Genomic DNA, 18489 nt, shown 5'->3' with positions numbered 1-18489 from the left:
GACCAAGTGCTACTTCATTTGCCCAAGCCGGGCCAGAGGAGATCATGGGTATCATATAGTGACAATCACTACAGATGCTCAGTCATAGGTCGTATGCAATGTAGTGTGCATTCTCAAATCGTTTACTCCCCCCCCCCAAGATTAAATAATTAATGAGTGCTCGGCCCCCTCCAAGATTAAATCCTGAGTGTGCTACTGGTCATTTTAGTATGAAATATTTTGTACTGAAATGTGAAAATTCGCTTGGTGAAATAATGTTTACTGTTACTAGTACTGCTGCTTTATGTTAAGGTAATATAAGAACTCAAATTTTAAAATAGTTGAAACTAAGTATCACCAATAAAGAAAAATATTACAGAATTATAATTAATACATGACATTCCAAAAGTCATAACATAGCAAAAGAAGAATATGTTCATTACAGTAATGAGATGCCAGTTAACAGAAAGTAGTTTAAAAAAGATGTGATTTTAACATGATTATTTCTTTCACTGTTCCTTGTGCAAAATATTCTTCTCATATGAATTAACCTGATAAGCTGTTTTTCTCCCATTTTCTAGATAGAGCTTTTTAAAATTAAAAAAAAATTTTTTTTAATTCTTTTGCGAAAGATACATTTAGGATTAATACTTTCTGAGCTAATATTCTATCTTCAAAACTAGAAAATCAGGTATGTGTGTATATATGTTACCATGAGACATGCAATTATATCCTACTTCTCATTACGTGTTGGTTACCCATCTATTACTGATTGTCTTAGGTACTCTCCTTAACAGTACTGAGTGAATGTTGCGCTAGAAATTTATATAGAAAATGAATATCTTACCTGTTTTTTGTTGGCACTTTAGTGGTCACCGAATTTCCCTTCTAAGAGATGAAAAGTAAAGGAACATATTATGTTCCTTATCCCTTAGAACCAGAACCATTTTATTATTCTGGTAGAAATTACCATAAGAAAGACATCAATAAAAAAAGGAAAAAATAAATTTAAAAAAAAAAAGGTCTATATACTAAAATTCCCATCATAACATTAATTCAGTACTGTCAAAAAAACAGAAACAAAGACTAAGAGCATCTTTTTGTAAAAAATAAACAATTGTTGGCCAATTACCAATAGTTAACAGGTGAAGGATAAATCATGTTAATACATCACCTTACTGCCAAAAAAATGAAACCTGTGCAAACAAATGATTTCAATCCTTGCAATATGAAACAGAGTCTGCTACTGAAGAGAGTGGTTTAATTTTTTAAATATTCTCTTTGATAAATAGATTTGGATTTTTAATTTGAGGCCTTAAAAGTTTGAATTTTAAATTTCACATATTATGAGCCAAGAATTTTCCCTTGTCTGCTAAAATTATAGGAATAAAAAATATTGTGCACTACAAAGAAGTTTCATATAAGTCAGTTTTAATAATGGGGAAAAAAATAGGTGCCAAAAATATATTTCTTTTAGAACAATCAATCAATCCTTGATTAACATGCAAAATCTTTTCAGGCTACATAAATATAAAGTAAAGAATAATTATAACAATGCACTCTGTTATATAGTGGGAGAAATAAGATGCAACTGGTTCCATTTAAAGGCAGTGACTTCTGGTATCAAATAATAAAAAGTATGCATGTTAAAATACTCTAAAATTAATAAAAACTATTCTTATAAATATCTAATTGATATTAGAATGAGCAACATAAGTCTCTTATGAAAGTTTAGCAACTGCTAATAATGATAAAATTTTGAAAATAAAATTTCAGAATATTCAAAAGCATTTCTATTAATAACTTTATTTTGGCATTTAAACTGAAATAGTCACAGTTTATAAAGCTTGCAAGAATTAATTAATGATGATATAATGAAAATGAATAAATATGATGAAAAATGTAATAACAGATCAAATGTTTCATGGAAGCTTCTTAAAATCATGTTACTAGACTTTCAAAACATTGACCAACCTGAAGTTATAAATTTGTAATATACTCAGATATGACAATGACATATGTTTCTTTTAAGTCCTTAAAGAATAAAAATAACATTAAAAATAGGAATGTGTCCCTTTAACAAGAAGTCCTAACAATCTTTGTCTGCTTTTTTTTTTCGAGTTTTCCTTTAAAATATACAAAAAGAAATAACCAGTTTCTACTTTACTACAATGGTCCCATCAAAAAAATAAAATAAAATAAAAAATAAGCATACAGGAAATGGAATAATACAGTGTGTAACATACTATTAAGTAGTAGTATGTTACACAAATTTAATATATTGCATTATGCAGTGACACAACTGAAAGTGCAGCCTACCAAGTTCTCACCTATAAAATATTATAATTAATTATATAATCTTTCAGAGTGTCTACTGAGAATTATATAACAGTGTTTAATTAAATTTCATGTTTCTCTCATTATAAACTGTTGCATGGCATGATGAAACTAATGAAAGAAAAAAAAAATAAATGAAATTTTTTATAAATTTAAAACAGATGTTTTGTAGATATCATTATGCTAATTGTTTCCAAATATGGGCAGAAATGTTTAGGGGTCTTTACCTATCCAACTTAATTTCAATTTTACACTAATATACAGGGTGCCTCAGAAGTAATCAGACTGCTGCTGGAATAACAGTCACCACAATTTCATTATTAATTACTTTATAATTTATTATTACTGATTATTAAGTGATTTTTATTTAATGCTTTTAACTGACCATTATTTTGATATGTTCTGCTAATAAAATTTTTCTGCCTAAATGTGGATTCTCTGACTGCCCTTTTATTTCTGGGCCACCCTATACAGACCTCCATGTTTCATAAAAATGGAATAAATTAGGAAGAAACAGGTTGATTCAATTATAATACCATATAATTTTTCATAAACACGGAACTGCATGACCTTTCATTATACTATTAGAAAACTAACATTCTGAACACAGAAGCTTATCACTGTTTTACGAACAGTAATTCATAGTGAGGGAATCATATTTAACTAAAATGCAACAACATAAAAGGTCTTAACATAATTTATTCTGGAATTGGGGGGGGGGGGGGGAGTTACTATTGTAATTTAAAATGCACTGAGTTCCATGCTGGAAATAGCTTTAATGCCTTAAAGGTCTAACATCTTCCCAGTGTTTCATATATATGTGTGTGTGTGTGTGTGCGTGCACGCATGCTTCTTCTAAAGCAGTAAGTAGGGAGAGGGATAGTAGTCATGTTAACCAGATGTTTGGATTACCTGATTTTTCAAGTGTGATTCATGTACAAACTGTTTATGAATTTAAAAACCACAATTACCACTTTACTATGACTAGTGAATTAAATTATAATTTCTTCTCCTACAAAAACATCTCTTTCTCTCTCAAATTTTATCACAGGTATACAAAAATTGATATTAACAACAAATTATAATTGTATTTAGCAACAAATTTATAGATCAAGGAGAGAATCATGAAATACATTTTTCTAGGAGAACTTTAAAAACATAAATATGTTCTTCACTCATTTGCATTATTTATTTCAAGTAAAAATATATGAAATGCTAATGTTTCTTGGTCTTGTGAAAGAATTTTGAATTATCACTCCAATACAATTAAATATACAGCTCTATATAAAAAAAAGCATAATACAGTACTTTAGATAACCTATAAATTGCCAATAAAATTGAATTTCATTAATTAATAGTGAATTGGATCATTTAGTGAAAGGTCAACTTTCCCATATTACCTAGTGTAAATTATTTAATCATCTATGTGCTAAGTATTAATAGATAACATTTCAAAATGTGAAAAACTGCGAATGAAAATATTTTTAACCTTAATAAGTGCACAACTTATGGTATACAATGTTATTTTTATAACTATAAAATGCAGAACTTAGAAACTTGTGTGCTTATTATTTCCTATTAACAAAGTAAAAAATGATAGACAGTAATATCTTACTGTGGTTATAGAGGATTTGTAATTTTCTACTACCAATTTACATTCAAACTTATAAAATCTCATCATATTCCTGCTAGAATAAAAGACAAAGATATCTGTGTGTAGGGTGGAGGATAAACTTACCCCCCTCCCACAAATTAACACGACAATATTTATGAATCCCTTCAATAGTTTAAAAGTGACAAAATCTGATGTTGAAAATTCAGATATTAAAAGCATGTAAATAAAAAACATTTTTTTATTAATAAAAAAACCTGAAATGTTTTATAATATGCATAAAACTTCTAGCTGTTTTGGATTCTTCACTTTTGAAACAAAACGGTTTACAATTCCTTGGGTATCGTAAAAAAAACAAGGTGTGAAACGTATAGCAGGAAGTAATTTAATATATGCACACTTTTAAAATTTGACCTTCAATTTTATCAAAGCACACAGACTTGTCAGATTCATAACTATTTCATACTGTGTGAATGTTACTTCTATAACTATACCTTATTTACAAGTACTTCAGAACTATCTTGAATATATATATATATATATATATATATATATACCCACATTTGCATGGTTTATTTACAATGTTAATTTAGTTAGGTTTTTAATGCATTTTTATTTTTGGAGAATGTATGAGTATGTATACCAAAAAAGATAAAAATTATAATCAGTTTAAATTCAAAATTGGCAAACATCAAATTATTCGTTTCATGAGAGGGAGAAGAAAAACTATGTTATGCATTAAATGACATGCATGATTTTAGACAATTTCTCCCTCCCTTTATTTCCAAGAAAAAATACACATGCACATACGGAACATAAAAGAATGTCAAAAATTCATGCTGTCAGGCTACCGTTAACAAAGAAAAGAAAAGTCATTTCTTTTCATTGTTTTTTTTTTTTTTTTTGTACTAATTTAATGCACTGGCAACTCTATTTTGTACATTTGCCAAAAAAAAAAAAAAAAAAAACAGACAACAATTTGTACAAAGTATACACAATTAGTAACACATTATACTATGTAAAATTCTTTAAAAAATTATGTTCCTAAATGTAATGAACAATTATGATATTCTGTCTAGACCATACATTAAACTTCCCTGTCATATTTTTTGGCTAAAATGATGATTACACAGATGAACAGAAGGGGGGGGGGGGGAAATAAACAAAATTTTTATAAACAGGAAAGGATGGAATAGAGAAAAAGAATGCAAGAAAACCGAGTGTACTTCCTAACCCCTCCAATTATTTATTTTATTTTATTTCTTTTTTTGCCATTTGTTTTAATATTTATGTCTGAAGTGTATGCACCCCCTGGAGTGAATAGTAATTTTTATAAGTATTTTTAAACTTGTTCATCATATGAACAAGTTTAAATAATAAAAAAATGGAATGATGCAACTCTTTTTACAAAGCAATTATAGTCTTTCGTGATATAAATTCAATTCTTATCTTTGCTTTTATGAAAAAAGAATAAGAAACAATTTCAATAAAATTAAGTCACTTTAGTATTTCCACTGGATCAAACCTTCTGTAATCTATAATAGAGCATATGTAGGAACAACATATTTAACAAGGATAACTACATTTGAGTTACTACCTGTTTTTCTGGAAATCAGTAACTTCTGTACGGTTAAAAAATTTTTTGAAGGCTATATCTGCAGTCAAAGAACATAATGCCCTCAAGTATATATACACACAAATACGCACACATGGATATTAATAACTATCTATATATTTATATACAGATATCAATATGTATGTGTGAGTGGATAGGTATGTATATGCTTTAATAATGGAAGATTGATGAATCAGGTGACTAAATAATGCCTTAATTCACTTAATGAGATCGTTTCTATGGCAATAGATTCAGATGAAAGACATTATAATAACAGTTTTCATGTTGAAGTTTATGTACATCCCAAAAAACTCTTATAAGAAGAATTTTGTGCACATCATTTGCAAATCACGGTCTTTGAAAACTTTTTTGGTTGAATAAATAAGTTTGAGGTGTTATAGTTATCAGCTGTCAATCCGGAATGCAGGATTCTTTCCTTTCACTGGCAAAGGATGAGCCTCAGTATTTAACACCCACATATCTAAAGGAAGTAGGTCATCTTCAGAAAACAGCAAATACAGGTACTTCAAAGTTTCAGCCAGAAAAAAACTCTGCTGAACATCATCTTTTGGACTATCTACAATATAAACATTCTTGAGGCCTGTATATCCTCCTTCCACTCTGCAGTGCTTTTCTATTGCCTGTAAAATAAAAAATCTAGATAAACTTTTTAGTATATAAAAAAAAATTATCTGTTACTGCTGAAATTATAAAGAAAGGGCAAGAAAGAAAAATTATTATTATTATTATTCCTGACCTTTGTGGAGTTATAGGATTCATCATGGGGAGATCAACACTAGACAGAACAAACGTCTATTGTACCACTCCTTAACTCATCCACGGTTTGCACTTTTACCATCCTCTCAGGAAATGCATTCTATATACTCCTAAAACTCCTCTCCATGCAAAAATCTTACTTCTTACTAGGGATGCACCAAATATTTGGTTAGTATTTGACTGATTCAGTGTGTTTTTCAGATATTCAGCTTCAACTGAATCATGTGTTGAAAATTAATTTTCTTTCTTTATCTGTAAAGAAAGAAACTTAAAAAAATCCATGGTAGAGAGGATTTTAAAGAAATCCATCAAAAGAAAAATTTTGCAGGAAGTTCCTGGCATAGAAGAGAAAAATCAGAGGGGAAAAAAAATGGAGGAAAGCTAGGTATGTGTAGCAACATCTGAACAGACGTAAAGTGAAGATTTTGGAAAAAAACAGTAGATTATTATTATCCCAAGACCCCATGCAGTCAAAGACTCATCTAGGAGGTCCTTTTGTCATACACAGCTCATCACACCATGCCTTAATTAAACACACTCAAATTCTCTGCAGACACCACACTTTCAGGCAAGGCAATGGTGGGAGATCAGGGAAGAACAAGAGGACATCCCTGGATGCTGTATAAGGAGAGTGTGAGCAGGGAGTGAGAAGCAGGTTTTTTGCATGCATAGTTGTGAATGATTATTCCAATCATTCACAACTCTGCATGCAAAAAAAACCTGCATCTCACTCTCTTGTTCACACCCTCCTTATACAGCTTCCAGGGATGACCTTTTGTTCTCCCATTGTTTGCAGTAAACCTCTCCAACATTGATCCTATAACAACCCCTTACTAACTTGTAGGTCTCTATGATATTGTTCCTCTTCCTCCTATCCACTAGACTCTGTAAATTGCATCTTCTCAACTTTTCATCATATTTCACATTCCAGCGATCAGAAACTAGCTTAGTAAGTCGCCTCTAGACCCTTTCCAACATCTCTTCATGCTTTTGATAACCAGGTGACCAAATCTGTGCACAGAAGTCCATGTGTGACCTAATCAAAGCCTTATACAATGGAACAAGAATCTCCTTATTTCTATAAGTCAGTGTCCTCTGCATCATTCTCAGAATTCTTAGTGTTGTCCTCACAATTTTGGCAATGTGTCCCCCTAAATTTCAGATCCTTATCCACTATCACCCCCAGATCTCTTATTTCCTCCAACTCCAACAATATATTCCCACCAAGCATAAATTCTACATCCCATCTTTTTTTTCCCAAATTTTAAAACCTTACATTTTGCAACATCGAACTCATATCCCCATTTCCATGCCCATTCACTCAATTTATTCAAGTCTTCTTGTAAGGCCATAACATCTTCTGTACTCTTCATAGTTTGTCCCAACTTTGCATCATCTGCAAACAACTGAATATCCCCTCCAAATCTTTGCTAATATCATTAACATACAAGTTAAACAGCAATATCCTAAAACAGACCCCTGAGGCACACCACTAGAGACTTTCCTTTTCCTGGATGTCGCTCCCCCCATTCATAACTTGTTACCTATCAGATAGCCAGTCTCCAATCTAATGAACTAATCTAATATCCAACCCCATCTGCTCTAGTTTGACTATCAATCAAAATCTTTGTGAAATCTAAGTATACTACTGTGTATCCCTCTCCTCTGTCCAAGGAAGCTGTCACAATATTGTAATAAGTAAGTACATTACTAAAACCATGATGTCCCTTTAGCAAATCCATGCTGTCCATCAAAGATAATACCATTGTTGTCAACCCACTTCTGGATCCTAGTTCTATCACCTCCCTTATGAAGCAGCACAATCTTACCCTCCTTCTACCCACTTTGGAATTCGACCCAGTGCAAGACTCATATTAAAAAAATATGTCAACTCCCTGGCACATTCCTTCAGAATACATGGTGATATATTATTAAGTTCCACAGCCTTATTAATATTAAGTTTGCTCAATTCCCCATACATCTCTTGCTCACTTACACTCAATCTCTCCTCTCCATTATCAACTGCTCTCAATTTCTCAATGATGTCACATTCACAAGAATGAAAGACCTTTATGAACTGCTCATTAAGTATCTCCACTATATATTCTGCAGTAGTTGTCCTTTCTGTTAATCCCACAATTCTTCTCTCCAGCTCATCATATTATCTAAAAATAATTTTTGATCTGTTCCAGATCACTAGATGAGTAAGAGAATTGTCACTGTTAGAGTGAGCAGAATCTATAGGATGATCAAAATTAAAGTATCCCTGTTTAAGGCCTTGGGGAGAAACATCCAGTGATCCAAATGCTGCTAAATGTTGCAGTAATACATTGTGCATCATGCAGATGTGATATCTGAGAGAGAAGAAAAAAGTACTTCCAAAATTCGTCAGGGGAATTGTAAACACCAAAGACATGGAACTGGCATATCATGCAACTCAGCAGGTGCCAGGAGAGTTTAAAAAGATGGACATTTCCCTTCATTCTGGTTGTTAATACCATCCACAGTGATGAAACTAACCTGGCTCAATGTGCTTTAACAACTACAATGCTGTTGTTGCACTCCATGAATTTTGTTGCCTGAACAAATATCAATGAGGTACACTATCTCCATGTGCTCTGCAAAACCCATATGCAATCCAACAAATTCCTTTGCATTTCCCCAAAAGTTACTGTCTAGTTCAGGTTTACAGCTTTGTTTATCATTAGACCATTCTTCAAAGACATTTGCCAGTCAGGTCATTATCTGCTCAGTTACTGCCAAGAGGTATCATGATATGAAAAACAATTTTGTTATGCTACAGCAGTGCTGGTACATGGATTCAGTCATTTTTTTCATGCAGGATGGGGGCCCATCCACACATTGGTTATTCTGCACAAAAACATCCCAAACCGAGGTGCTCACAACATAGGTTTCCATGGTAGGACCACAATATACAAGCCCCATATTACCCAAACCAACATGCAGTGTCATCTTGGTGCAAAGATGTACAGTGGGACATGGAAGCTTGGAAAGTTGTGTTATAAATGATGAATCATGCTACACCCTCTACCAAGCAGATATTCAGGTTTGGGTGTGGCGAATGCATGGTGAATGTCTCCTACCAGAGCACGTAATTCCAACTATGAAATTCAGAGGTAGTGGTGTAATGGTATGGTTGTAATGCTTCCTACTTTGTGGGGGTTTCTATGGAATTGACCATTGTCTCTTTCAGGAAAACAATGCACCATGTCATAAGGCTGCTACTATAACTGCATGGTTTGTGGATATGAACGTCACCACACTTGACTGGCCTCCACTGAGCCTTGATATCGACCCCAGTCAAAGAGGTGAACTGGAAGTCAATGAATGTCCGTCCCACAACAGTCCAGGACCTCATTACATGCCTTCAAGAAGAAATTCCCAATGATCACTATCGTATGCCTGTGGAAAGTATGCCTTGTAAGATTGTTGCAGTCATCACAGTGAAAGGAGGTCCTACATCTTATTAAGGTTGATGCCATGGCTGTTTGTTCCTCACATTATAGTGTCCGTTGATCCTTTCAAGCCATGTATGAAATGTGTGCCACAAAACGTGTATGAAATGAACCTATATCAAATATTAACCTGATAAGAACAGTTACTACAATCTGATTTTAGCCAAAAGGCCAAGATACAAACACTATAGTACCCATTCACTAAACAATACATGCCCTTATTACATATAATAAAGTAAAATTAAAAACGTAACAAAGTTAATATCAAACATCATTTTATTAACATTTAAGTACAATATTGAAAAAAAAAAAAAAAATAAATAAATAAATTCTTCTCTTCAAGGATCAGGCATTTGTCTGTTTTGGTTTCCCTGGTCTTTTCATCTTGTTGCAGCTGGTCTCCCCCCCCCCTTTGATCTATATTTATCCAATTCTTTTGATACCCGATATCTTTCCATCAAAAAAAAAAAAAAAAATCGAAAATAAAAATTCGAGCAATACAAAAGCAGAAGTGAGGAAATATCTCACCAACAAGGATGTTAATGAGAAAATGAAAAAATTAAAAAATTGATTACTTTGGCTTATAAATGATGTCCAAGGTGAGAAATATGCAATGACAGAAGATATGAAAGAGCTTCTCATAGAAACCAAAAAAAGTGAGAATGTAAAGACTGTGAGTCTGCTACCTCGGAATGACAGTACTGAATTCAGAAGAAGGGTCATGATTGCAAATGAGTCAATGAGAAGATTGTGCAGGAGGAATGGTGTGCAGTTTATAGATGTATTCCTTCTATATATCTATAAACTGCACACCATTCCCAAATGAATATGATGGACAAAAGGACTTGTACATGCCTGATGGAGTGCATCTGAATGGCTTTGGAGTTAGATGTTTGGAGAGTGTTGTTCAGTAAAAGGCTGGAAGTACAAACTTGCAGAAATTAGACATATTAAGGGGAGGATTCAGTCAAGTGTGCGTTCAGCCATCCATGAGACAAATGACTGTGTACAGAAATGATTATGCAATGCTGAATGCAGTTTCACTGATTTCAAATCTGAATTGGTTGGTAATGACATTACATAAGGGTAGCTGTGGATGTAAGAGGATGTTGAAATATCAAAATTAAAGAAGAGGATATCTGGCATTGGCCAGCTCGACCTGACCTTCTTCGTTTTCTTCAGTTGCTCTATATGGGTTTGCTGTTTCTGATGGGTCTTCTCTACTGGTTTCTATTGTAGACTGTATCTTTGCCCAGGAGAAAACTCCTGGCTTTTTCTTTTCACCTCTTCTTTGGTCTTCCTCTTCTTCTTCTTCCTCCTCCTTGTATTTCCATCATCATAACACTTCATCATATTTTTCATTTTGCCTCATTACATGTCCATACCATCTTAATCGTGCTTCTTGCATTTTGTTTGTAATTGCAGTCACCTTTACAGTACCTCTGATGTGTTCATTCCTCACCTGGTCTTTCCTTGTTACACCACACAGTCATTGAAGCATCCTCATTTCTATAGTACTAATCTTGCTTTCATTGGACTACTTCATTGGCAGTCTCCAATCCATACAATATTGTAGGTCTCACCACCATTCTGTATATTTTTCCTTTTAATTTCACTGGAACTTTTCTATCACACAAAATTCCTGACATTTCTTTCCAATTCTTCCATCCTGCCTGAATTCTGTTATTCACTTCCCTTTCCACTTCACCTTTACTATCCAGTATTGAACCCAGATATTTGAATTTATCTACTTGCTTGATGACTTCTCCATTCAGCACCACATCTTTCTCAGTGGCAACATTTTGACAACACACCAAATATTCAGTTTTTCTTCTGCTAACTCTCAGTCTTTTTTCTTCTAATATTCTGTTCCATCTTATCAGCTTTTGTTCCACTTCATCTCTTGTTTCTGCACAAAGCACAATATCGTCTGTATATAGCATACTCCAGGGTGCTCTCTCTCTGACTTGCTCTAAGTATCTATTACTACTTTAAAGAGAAAAGGAATGAGTGCGGATCCCTGATGTAAACCAACTATTACCTGAAAACTCTCTGTTATTTCCAAACAGCTTCTAACTGTTGCTTGCACATTTCTGTACATTTCCTGTATCAATCTAACATATTTTGCTGGTACCTTCTTTTCTCTTAAACTCCTCCATATCCCTTTTCTAGGTACTGTGTCATATGCCTTCTTTAAATCTATAAAAACGACATGTAGTGGCCTTTGTCCTTCCATGCATTTTTCGATCATCTGCCTCCGAATAAATACTGCATCAATAGTTCTTCTTTGAGGCATAAAACCAAACTGTTGTTTTGCAATATTAACTTCTTCTCTCAGCTTTCCATCTATGATCTCCCTTTCCCTTATATATAGGTACCACCACACACTATCTCCATTCCTCAGGAATTACCGCTCGACTATAGATCTCCTTCAACCGATTCCATATTAATTCAATGCCTTTATCTCCTAATGCTTTCCAGCAGGAGCAAATGGTGGTCTTGAAATTCACACTTGCTCTTGTTATCATTCAGGGAGTGAGAAGTGTGATTGAAGTCTGATTAGCAGAATAATGAATTACTGACCATTTAAAACTATATATTTAGAAATTTATGTACATTTAATCATATAAATACAATATTTATTTTACAAATGATATTCTATCTTTTTCAATTTAGCTACTTGAATACAAATTCTACCCTACAGTTCTTCTTTATGAACTGGTCAATAACATCGTCATAAAAAGTTGGTTGTAACTTAATTTTCCCAAGCAACACACACACTTGTAAAGGCTGGCTGAAGCTCACTGGCTACAGCTACTTTGACTGCGTATGACCTGTGTTTAAGACGACATGAAGGGAGCAGAAAAAAGGAATGATGACCTTGATCAATGCTGATGGTAGGAAAGTGACAGAAACAAAAGAAATAGTTGAGTTGCTGAGTTATCATTTTGCCATCCAGGTGGAGATTTTGAAGTTGCTGAAGTGACAGAGATGCACATCAAAATTGATATTGGATGAATGGGACGCCTTCAGTACATTCAAAAATATCAATGTGAATACAGCAGTGGAACTGAATGGCATGTCAGCTTGTGTGCTATGCGAATGCACAAGGAAATTGACAGTGCCTCTGATGGAAGTGTTCAATCTAAGTCTCAGTTCTGGCTAGGTTCCAAGCGAGTGAAAAGAAGGTAAGATAGTTCCATTACATAAAGGTATCATGGCTCGAAAACAGAGGTAGCAAATTACAGACCTATCAATATTTCTGGAGTGATAGTTAAAAGTATTGGAAAAGTTGGTTAAAGGTAAAATCCAACAGTTGGTGGATGAGAATACGATACTATATGGTGAGCAGCATGGTTCTGTGAAACATAGGTCCTGACTTAGTAATTGACTCGCATTTTTATAATAGATGACAGTAGAATTAGATAAGCAAAATGGCTACATCATGAAACTGCTGGATTTTACAAAGCTATTTGACAACATTCTGTCAAATGTTAAGTTCCAGACCACTGTTGTGTAGCAAATCACTGCTGTTTATTTCACTTGTAGAATGCATGTAATGAACACAAAAACTTATTCTCATTATAAGACCATCAGTTTAATACACATATGTACAAGAATGCCAACTAGTTTTGCTAGCATTTTGTCTAGCTTTGTCAAGACTAAAAAAGGTGAAAAAATAATAAATGCAAAAAAACGAAAGAATACAGAACCGTTTACAATGGTTAGGCAACCACATTTGACAGCATTTATTATTTTTTCACCTTTTTTAGTCTTGACAAAGCTAGACAGTATGCTAGCGAAACTAGTCAGCGTTCTTGTACATATGTGTATTAAACCGATGGTCTCAAACACAAAAACTTATTCTGCTTATAGCAGAATAAGTTTTTGTGTTTGAGCTGTCAAATCTGGTTGCCTAACCGTTGTAAACAGATCTGTATTCTTTCATTTTTTTGCGTTTATTATTTTTTCACCTTTTTTAGTCTCGACAAAGCTAGACAGTATGCTAGTGAAACTAGTCGGCGTTCTTGTGGATATGTATTAAATGGATGGTCTTATAATCAGAATAAGTTTTTGTGTTTATTAAAGTATATAAAGACCAAATATGAATAGTCTAAATGCATGTAATGGTTTAATGACATTTTTAAGCAGTCATATGTATGTGCATAAATGGTGTAAATAAATAAAGCACTAATTTACATCAGTTATGAAAAAAAAAATAATAATAATAAATAAATTCTGAGTGATTTTTTGCAAATGTAAAAGTAATTCTTAACTAGTTTGGTCATTAATTTACATTATTAAAAGTTTTTTCATTTGGGAAATAAGACTGTCACCTTTATTGATAAATGCTGTAGCATGGCCTCTGTTTTGTAACAACAGTTGTGCAGCCTATGTCAGTGTTCGATACACCATCATCACTAAATTTAGTAATTTTAACATTGGTATCTAATGTAATTGGTTTATGCATTGTCTTCTTTTCAGTAGAAATTACAGCACCACCCTTACTTTGAATGTTATATGCCATTATTAACAATGATGAAATAAAATAAGAGTTATAAACACTTAATAATTCATAGCAAAACCTCAAACAGAGAAATGCAGCAAGTAATGACATCTTTAACAAACAGTTCATGAAAACTTTGCATCAGATGATTCATGAGAATATCATGTCACTAAAACTGTAATATGAATGAATGAAGCATCATATAAATGAGCATCGAACATAACTGAAAAGCATCTTGTGAATGGACTGTTGTAAAGAGAAGCATCATAAGTCAGGGTATTACTGGAATCCACACTTTTCATACATCGTCTTCCCCGTCCACTCTGATTCCCCCTTTATCCCTGTCTGTCTTGTATTCCTACTCTCTCTCTCTCTCTCTCTCTCTCTCTCTCTCTCTCATTCCCTTCACTAACACTACAAAAAGTTGAAGCAAATGAGAATAGATAAGAAGCTGATAGTATGGATAGGGGATGGCTGAGAGACAGACACCAGAGAGTAGTGTATGGTGGAGCAGAATCTAGGAAAATGAGAGTGACTAGTAGAGGATCTCAGGGTTCTGTACTAGTGCCACTACTCTTTAATTTGTATATTAATGATGTAGGGAAGATTTAAGAGGAGATATTCAGTTATTTGCCAATGGTGCAAAACATGGGGGGGGGGGGCAAGGTGCAATAGTTGATAAAAGTGATGCAGATATTCTGCAGAATGATTTAAATAAATTGGTATTGTGGCCAAAGGATAATGGTTGTCAATTTAGTGTTGCAAAATGTAAGGTCATGCACTGTGAGTTGAAAAGGTTATATACTGTGTATCACACTGATGGTACTAGATCACAGAAAATTGATGAAGGGTAGGGACTTGGTGGAAAAAGAGTTGAAAGTTCAGAGAGCATACTGCAAAAATTGATAAAATAGCCCAAAGGATACCTGGATTTTGAAAAACACATTATTATTATCCCCCTTTATAAGGCTATGTTTTGGCAGCATCTTGACTACTCTGCACGGATTTGATCACCTGGGTTTCCTGGGGACCAAGTGGTGGAGAGGATTCAGAGACAAGTGACAAAAGCTGCTGATAGGTCTATGGAATGCCCCCTATGAGAATAAGTTGAAGTCATGTTGGTTGTTCAGTTAATAGACAGAAAAAGAGGGGATATGATAAAAACGTGTACATTATTAACCTTTTAATTGCTGAGATACTAAATAACCAGTACGGCCCTCCTTGCTGAGTTGTTTTCACAACTATAAAATATTTTATAATTATATAAGATCATGAAAAAATGAACATAAATGATTCATGATGTAGATGTTTGTAGATGATCCAAATTTTCAAAAAATTCTCATTTTTAAATATTAAAATTCCATGTCAAATAATGTCACACACAACTTCAAGTGAGAAACACCTCCCCAAAAATACTTCAATACTTTAGTAGTGTGTGGTAATTTTGAAAGTGTACACATAAGGCTATGCCACATTTGGCACACATATACCAGCTCTCTTTTCTTTTTCTTTGCTCCAGTGTGGTATTTGAACACACATGACAATGCCTAGTGGGATTTGCTTTCTTGGGTGTGGGTGGCACAGGTATTAGGAAATGTCTTTCCCTCAGTCTGAGGGGTTCGTCATCCTGTGATGGTCATCCAGATGTAGTGGTTGGTCTTGGCATGTGGAACTTTTGAAAAATTTCTCTAATGAAAGTCAATTGAAAATTAGCATGTGTAATATTTTCATCAGTATGTACAATTATACAAAATATGTGAATTGAGAAGAGTGAAATCCAAGAGATGGAAAAAGAATTTTCTATACCATTTGAAGGCCTTTCGCACACATTCAAGAGAACTGACCATCATGTCTGTCCTGTCCACAGCCCCATATTCCTATTATAATCCATGACACATTCAGGTTTCATTATTGATGTGTTTGTTGTCCTGTCAACTTTCCCTGATTGTTTCATAGAGTCTGTGTGGAGTGTGGTCAACATATAGACTCTATGAAACAATCAGGGAAAGGAAAATGGATTGATAAACTTCTCATTTATCAATCTAGTTTACCACCATCATATTATCTGTGTGTCTGGATTCTACCTGTCCTTTGTCTAATTTTTTGTTCAGTTTCGGCAATCCTTTCCTCTTTTTCCTAACAGTCCCACATGCATTGATACCATTTTTATGTAGCCAGTCGTACAGAAGAGGGCCAGAATACCAATTGTCTAACCACAATGTGTGCCCTTTCTGCAAATACTTTGTCACTAGGGTTTGCACCACGGCCCTAGAAATCCCAAATCCACGTTCTAGAATAATGTCTGTAGTTGCCCCTGTGTACATTACAAAATCTAACACATATAGTCTCAAGTCACACAACACAAAAACTTTGATCTATGTCTTTTCAAAGGAATGTACTGTTTGAAGTGGAGGCGGCCCTTGAACAGTATATTTTGAAAAGGGATAAATACTTCACTGTAGGTTTTTCTCAGATGATTGATAATTGGTTGTAGTTTGTGTCGTCTTTGTCCTGAAACCTGAGTTTCATTGCCATTGAAATGTAAAATAAGTAAAAGGAATCTGTCCCTGGACATGTAGTCTATGAACTGTGGAGTAGCTATGAGGGGATCCTTAGACCAATATTCTGCTATTGTTAGTTTTTTTTACCCTAGCCATAAGCATTATGATTCCAAAAAATATATATAATTCCTCTGGGGTAGTATTTTTCCATTTTTGCAAATGAGATTGGGGTGCTAGTGGTAGTTTCTGAGTCAAAAATACATAATATTTATTAGTTTTGTCAACAATATGTTGCATTATATGAAGGGGGAAAAATAGTTTGAAAAAATAAAATACAGTTCAACCATCATCTATAATTGCTGAAATACCTGAATTATCATTATCGAATTGGTGAACTGTTGGATGAAAATTTGTATTACGCCACTGAAACAATGAAGCATCAATACGATTTCTTTTTCGCAGATGCACTGGTGCTGGTTCGTTATATGAACTTTCAGTATCACTATTTTCACTATTTTCTAAAAAATAAATATCATCATTGTCACTGTCACTCAAATCTGATAAATCGGAAGGTAAAGTTTCTACTACTTCTATTAATTCCACCTCAGTAAGAGAACGCTGCTGTCTGCTTGTCGAAGCCATTTTTACTAACCCTGGAATCACTGCATTATGTGATCGCCTGGCTCCTATTGTCAAGGACGGCTCTGATAACATTGTGCATGGTCTCACAATTTTTTTACGACGATAGCGCCACAAAGCAGACAGAAGCTTGAAAATTAGTTCCTTCTAATCTAAAGAGATGGCACTATAAGCCAATTCAATTCAAATGCCTTTCACAAACTAAATTAAATGAGTATTATACATTGAAAGTTCAAATCGAGTTAACTCGATCGTAGCAAGGTCGCCATTTTTTCCGCACTCGAGTTAACTCGACCATAGCAGTTAAAGTGGTTCTATAAGATTGGCACAAAGGAAATTTTCAACACGTGATAGAAAGGGAATAACTACAATCATTCCTGAAGATTGTGTAAGAATGTGGTTGGTAAGGGTATGCGGACTAGGTTTTTTGCTTGGGGAATGGTGAATGAGCAGGATGGAATGCCATAGTTGAGAGTGCCCTGACAGTGAATGAAATTTAGGTGAGGTGTGTATAAAGGTTAGTCTGGATCTCTCACAATGAGCCTTCTGACTCTATGGAGTTACCTGTATAATAATAATAATCATCACACTGAGAAGCTCTGTTTTTGCATGCAAAGTGCAGGAGATTTCATTGGTCCTCTATGATGTTTACATCATCTGTTGTTAATGACAAGAAGGTTGCTGGATGCTCGCTGATGTTCTTCTAATGAGAAGAAATATTTTGTGGGTGCATCTATGAGGTTTATGTATTTGCATCATAATCTTGTCCCTCTCTTGTAAAAAAAATTATTATGGTTTCTAAAGAATGATATTCCTCTGAACCTAGCTGACATACTTGGTATTGTTGCTTCAACTCATGTAAGGCTAAATATGGATGAAGCATTTTCGGGTGAACACCTTAAGTTTGGAAGTGAAAAATGATAGTTTGACATATGGAGTGGGATATCATTGTTTAGATCAATTGAAACCAACTTGGTTATGAATCGAGTGTATTATGTCTGTATATATATCTGGCTGTACATTATGTATATGTATGTATATTATGA

General features: G+C 33.9%; 1 protein-coding gene and 1 pseudogene across 1 annotated transcript in view; both read right to left on the bottom strand.

Moving 5' to 3' along the window:
• Window positions 1-1765: 1765 nt before the first annotated feature.
• The window catches only part of LOC150095982 (mannosyl-oligosaccharide 1,2-alpha-mannosidase IA-like), a 233187-nt gene continuing 216463 nt past the window's right edge, over window positions 1766-18489 (bottom strand). Inside the window, 1 exon segment of the mRNA XM_090409444.1 lies at window positions 1766-6184. Within this exon segment, the coding sequence (XP_090265570.1) occupies window positions 5948-6184 (237 nt within the window). The 3' untranslated portion in view covers window positions 1766-5947.
• Window positions 9878-9979, bottom strand: LOC150095983 (U2 spliceosomal RNA; annotated as a pseudogene).

This window comes from Typopeltis vanoorti, chromosome 19 (assembly GCF_054136105.1).
Source record: "Typopeltis vanoorti isolate ZY-2024b chromosome 19, IOZ_Tvanoo_1.0, whole genome shotgun sequence".
Taxonomy (NCBI): Eukaryota; Metazoa; Arthropoda; class Arachnida; order Uropygi; family Thelyphonidae; genus Typopeltis; species Typopeltis vanoorti.
The sequence above is the reverse complement of the archived record's forward strand: the minus strand, read 5'-3'. Positions and strand labels throughout refer to the sequence as shown.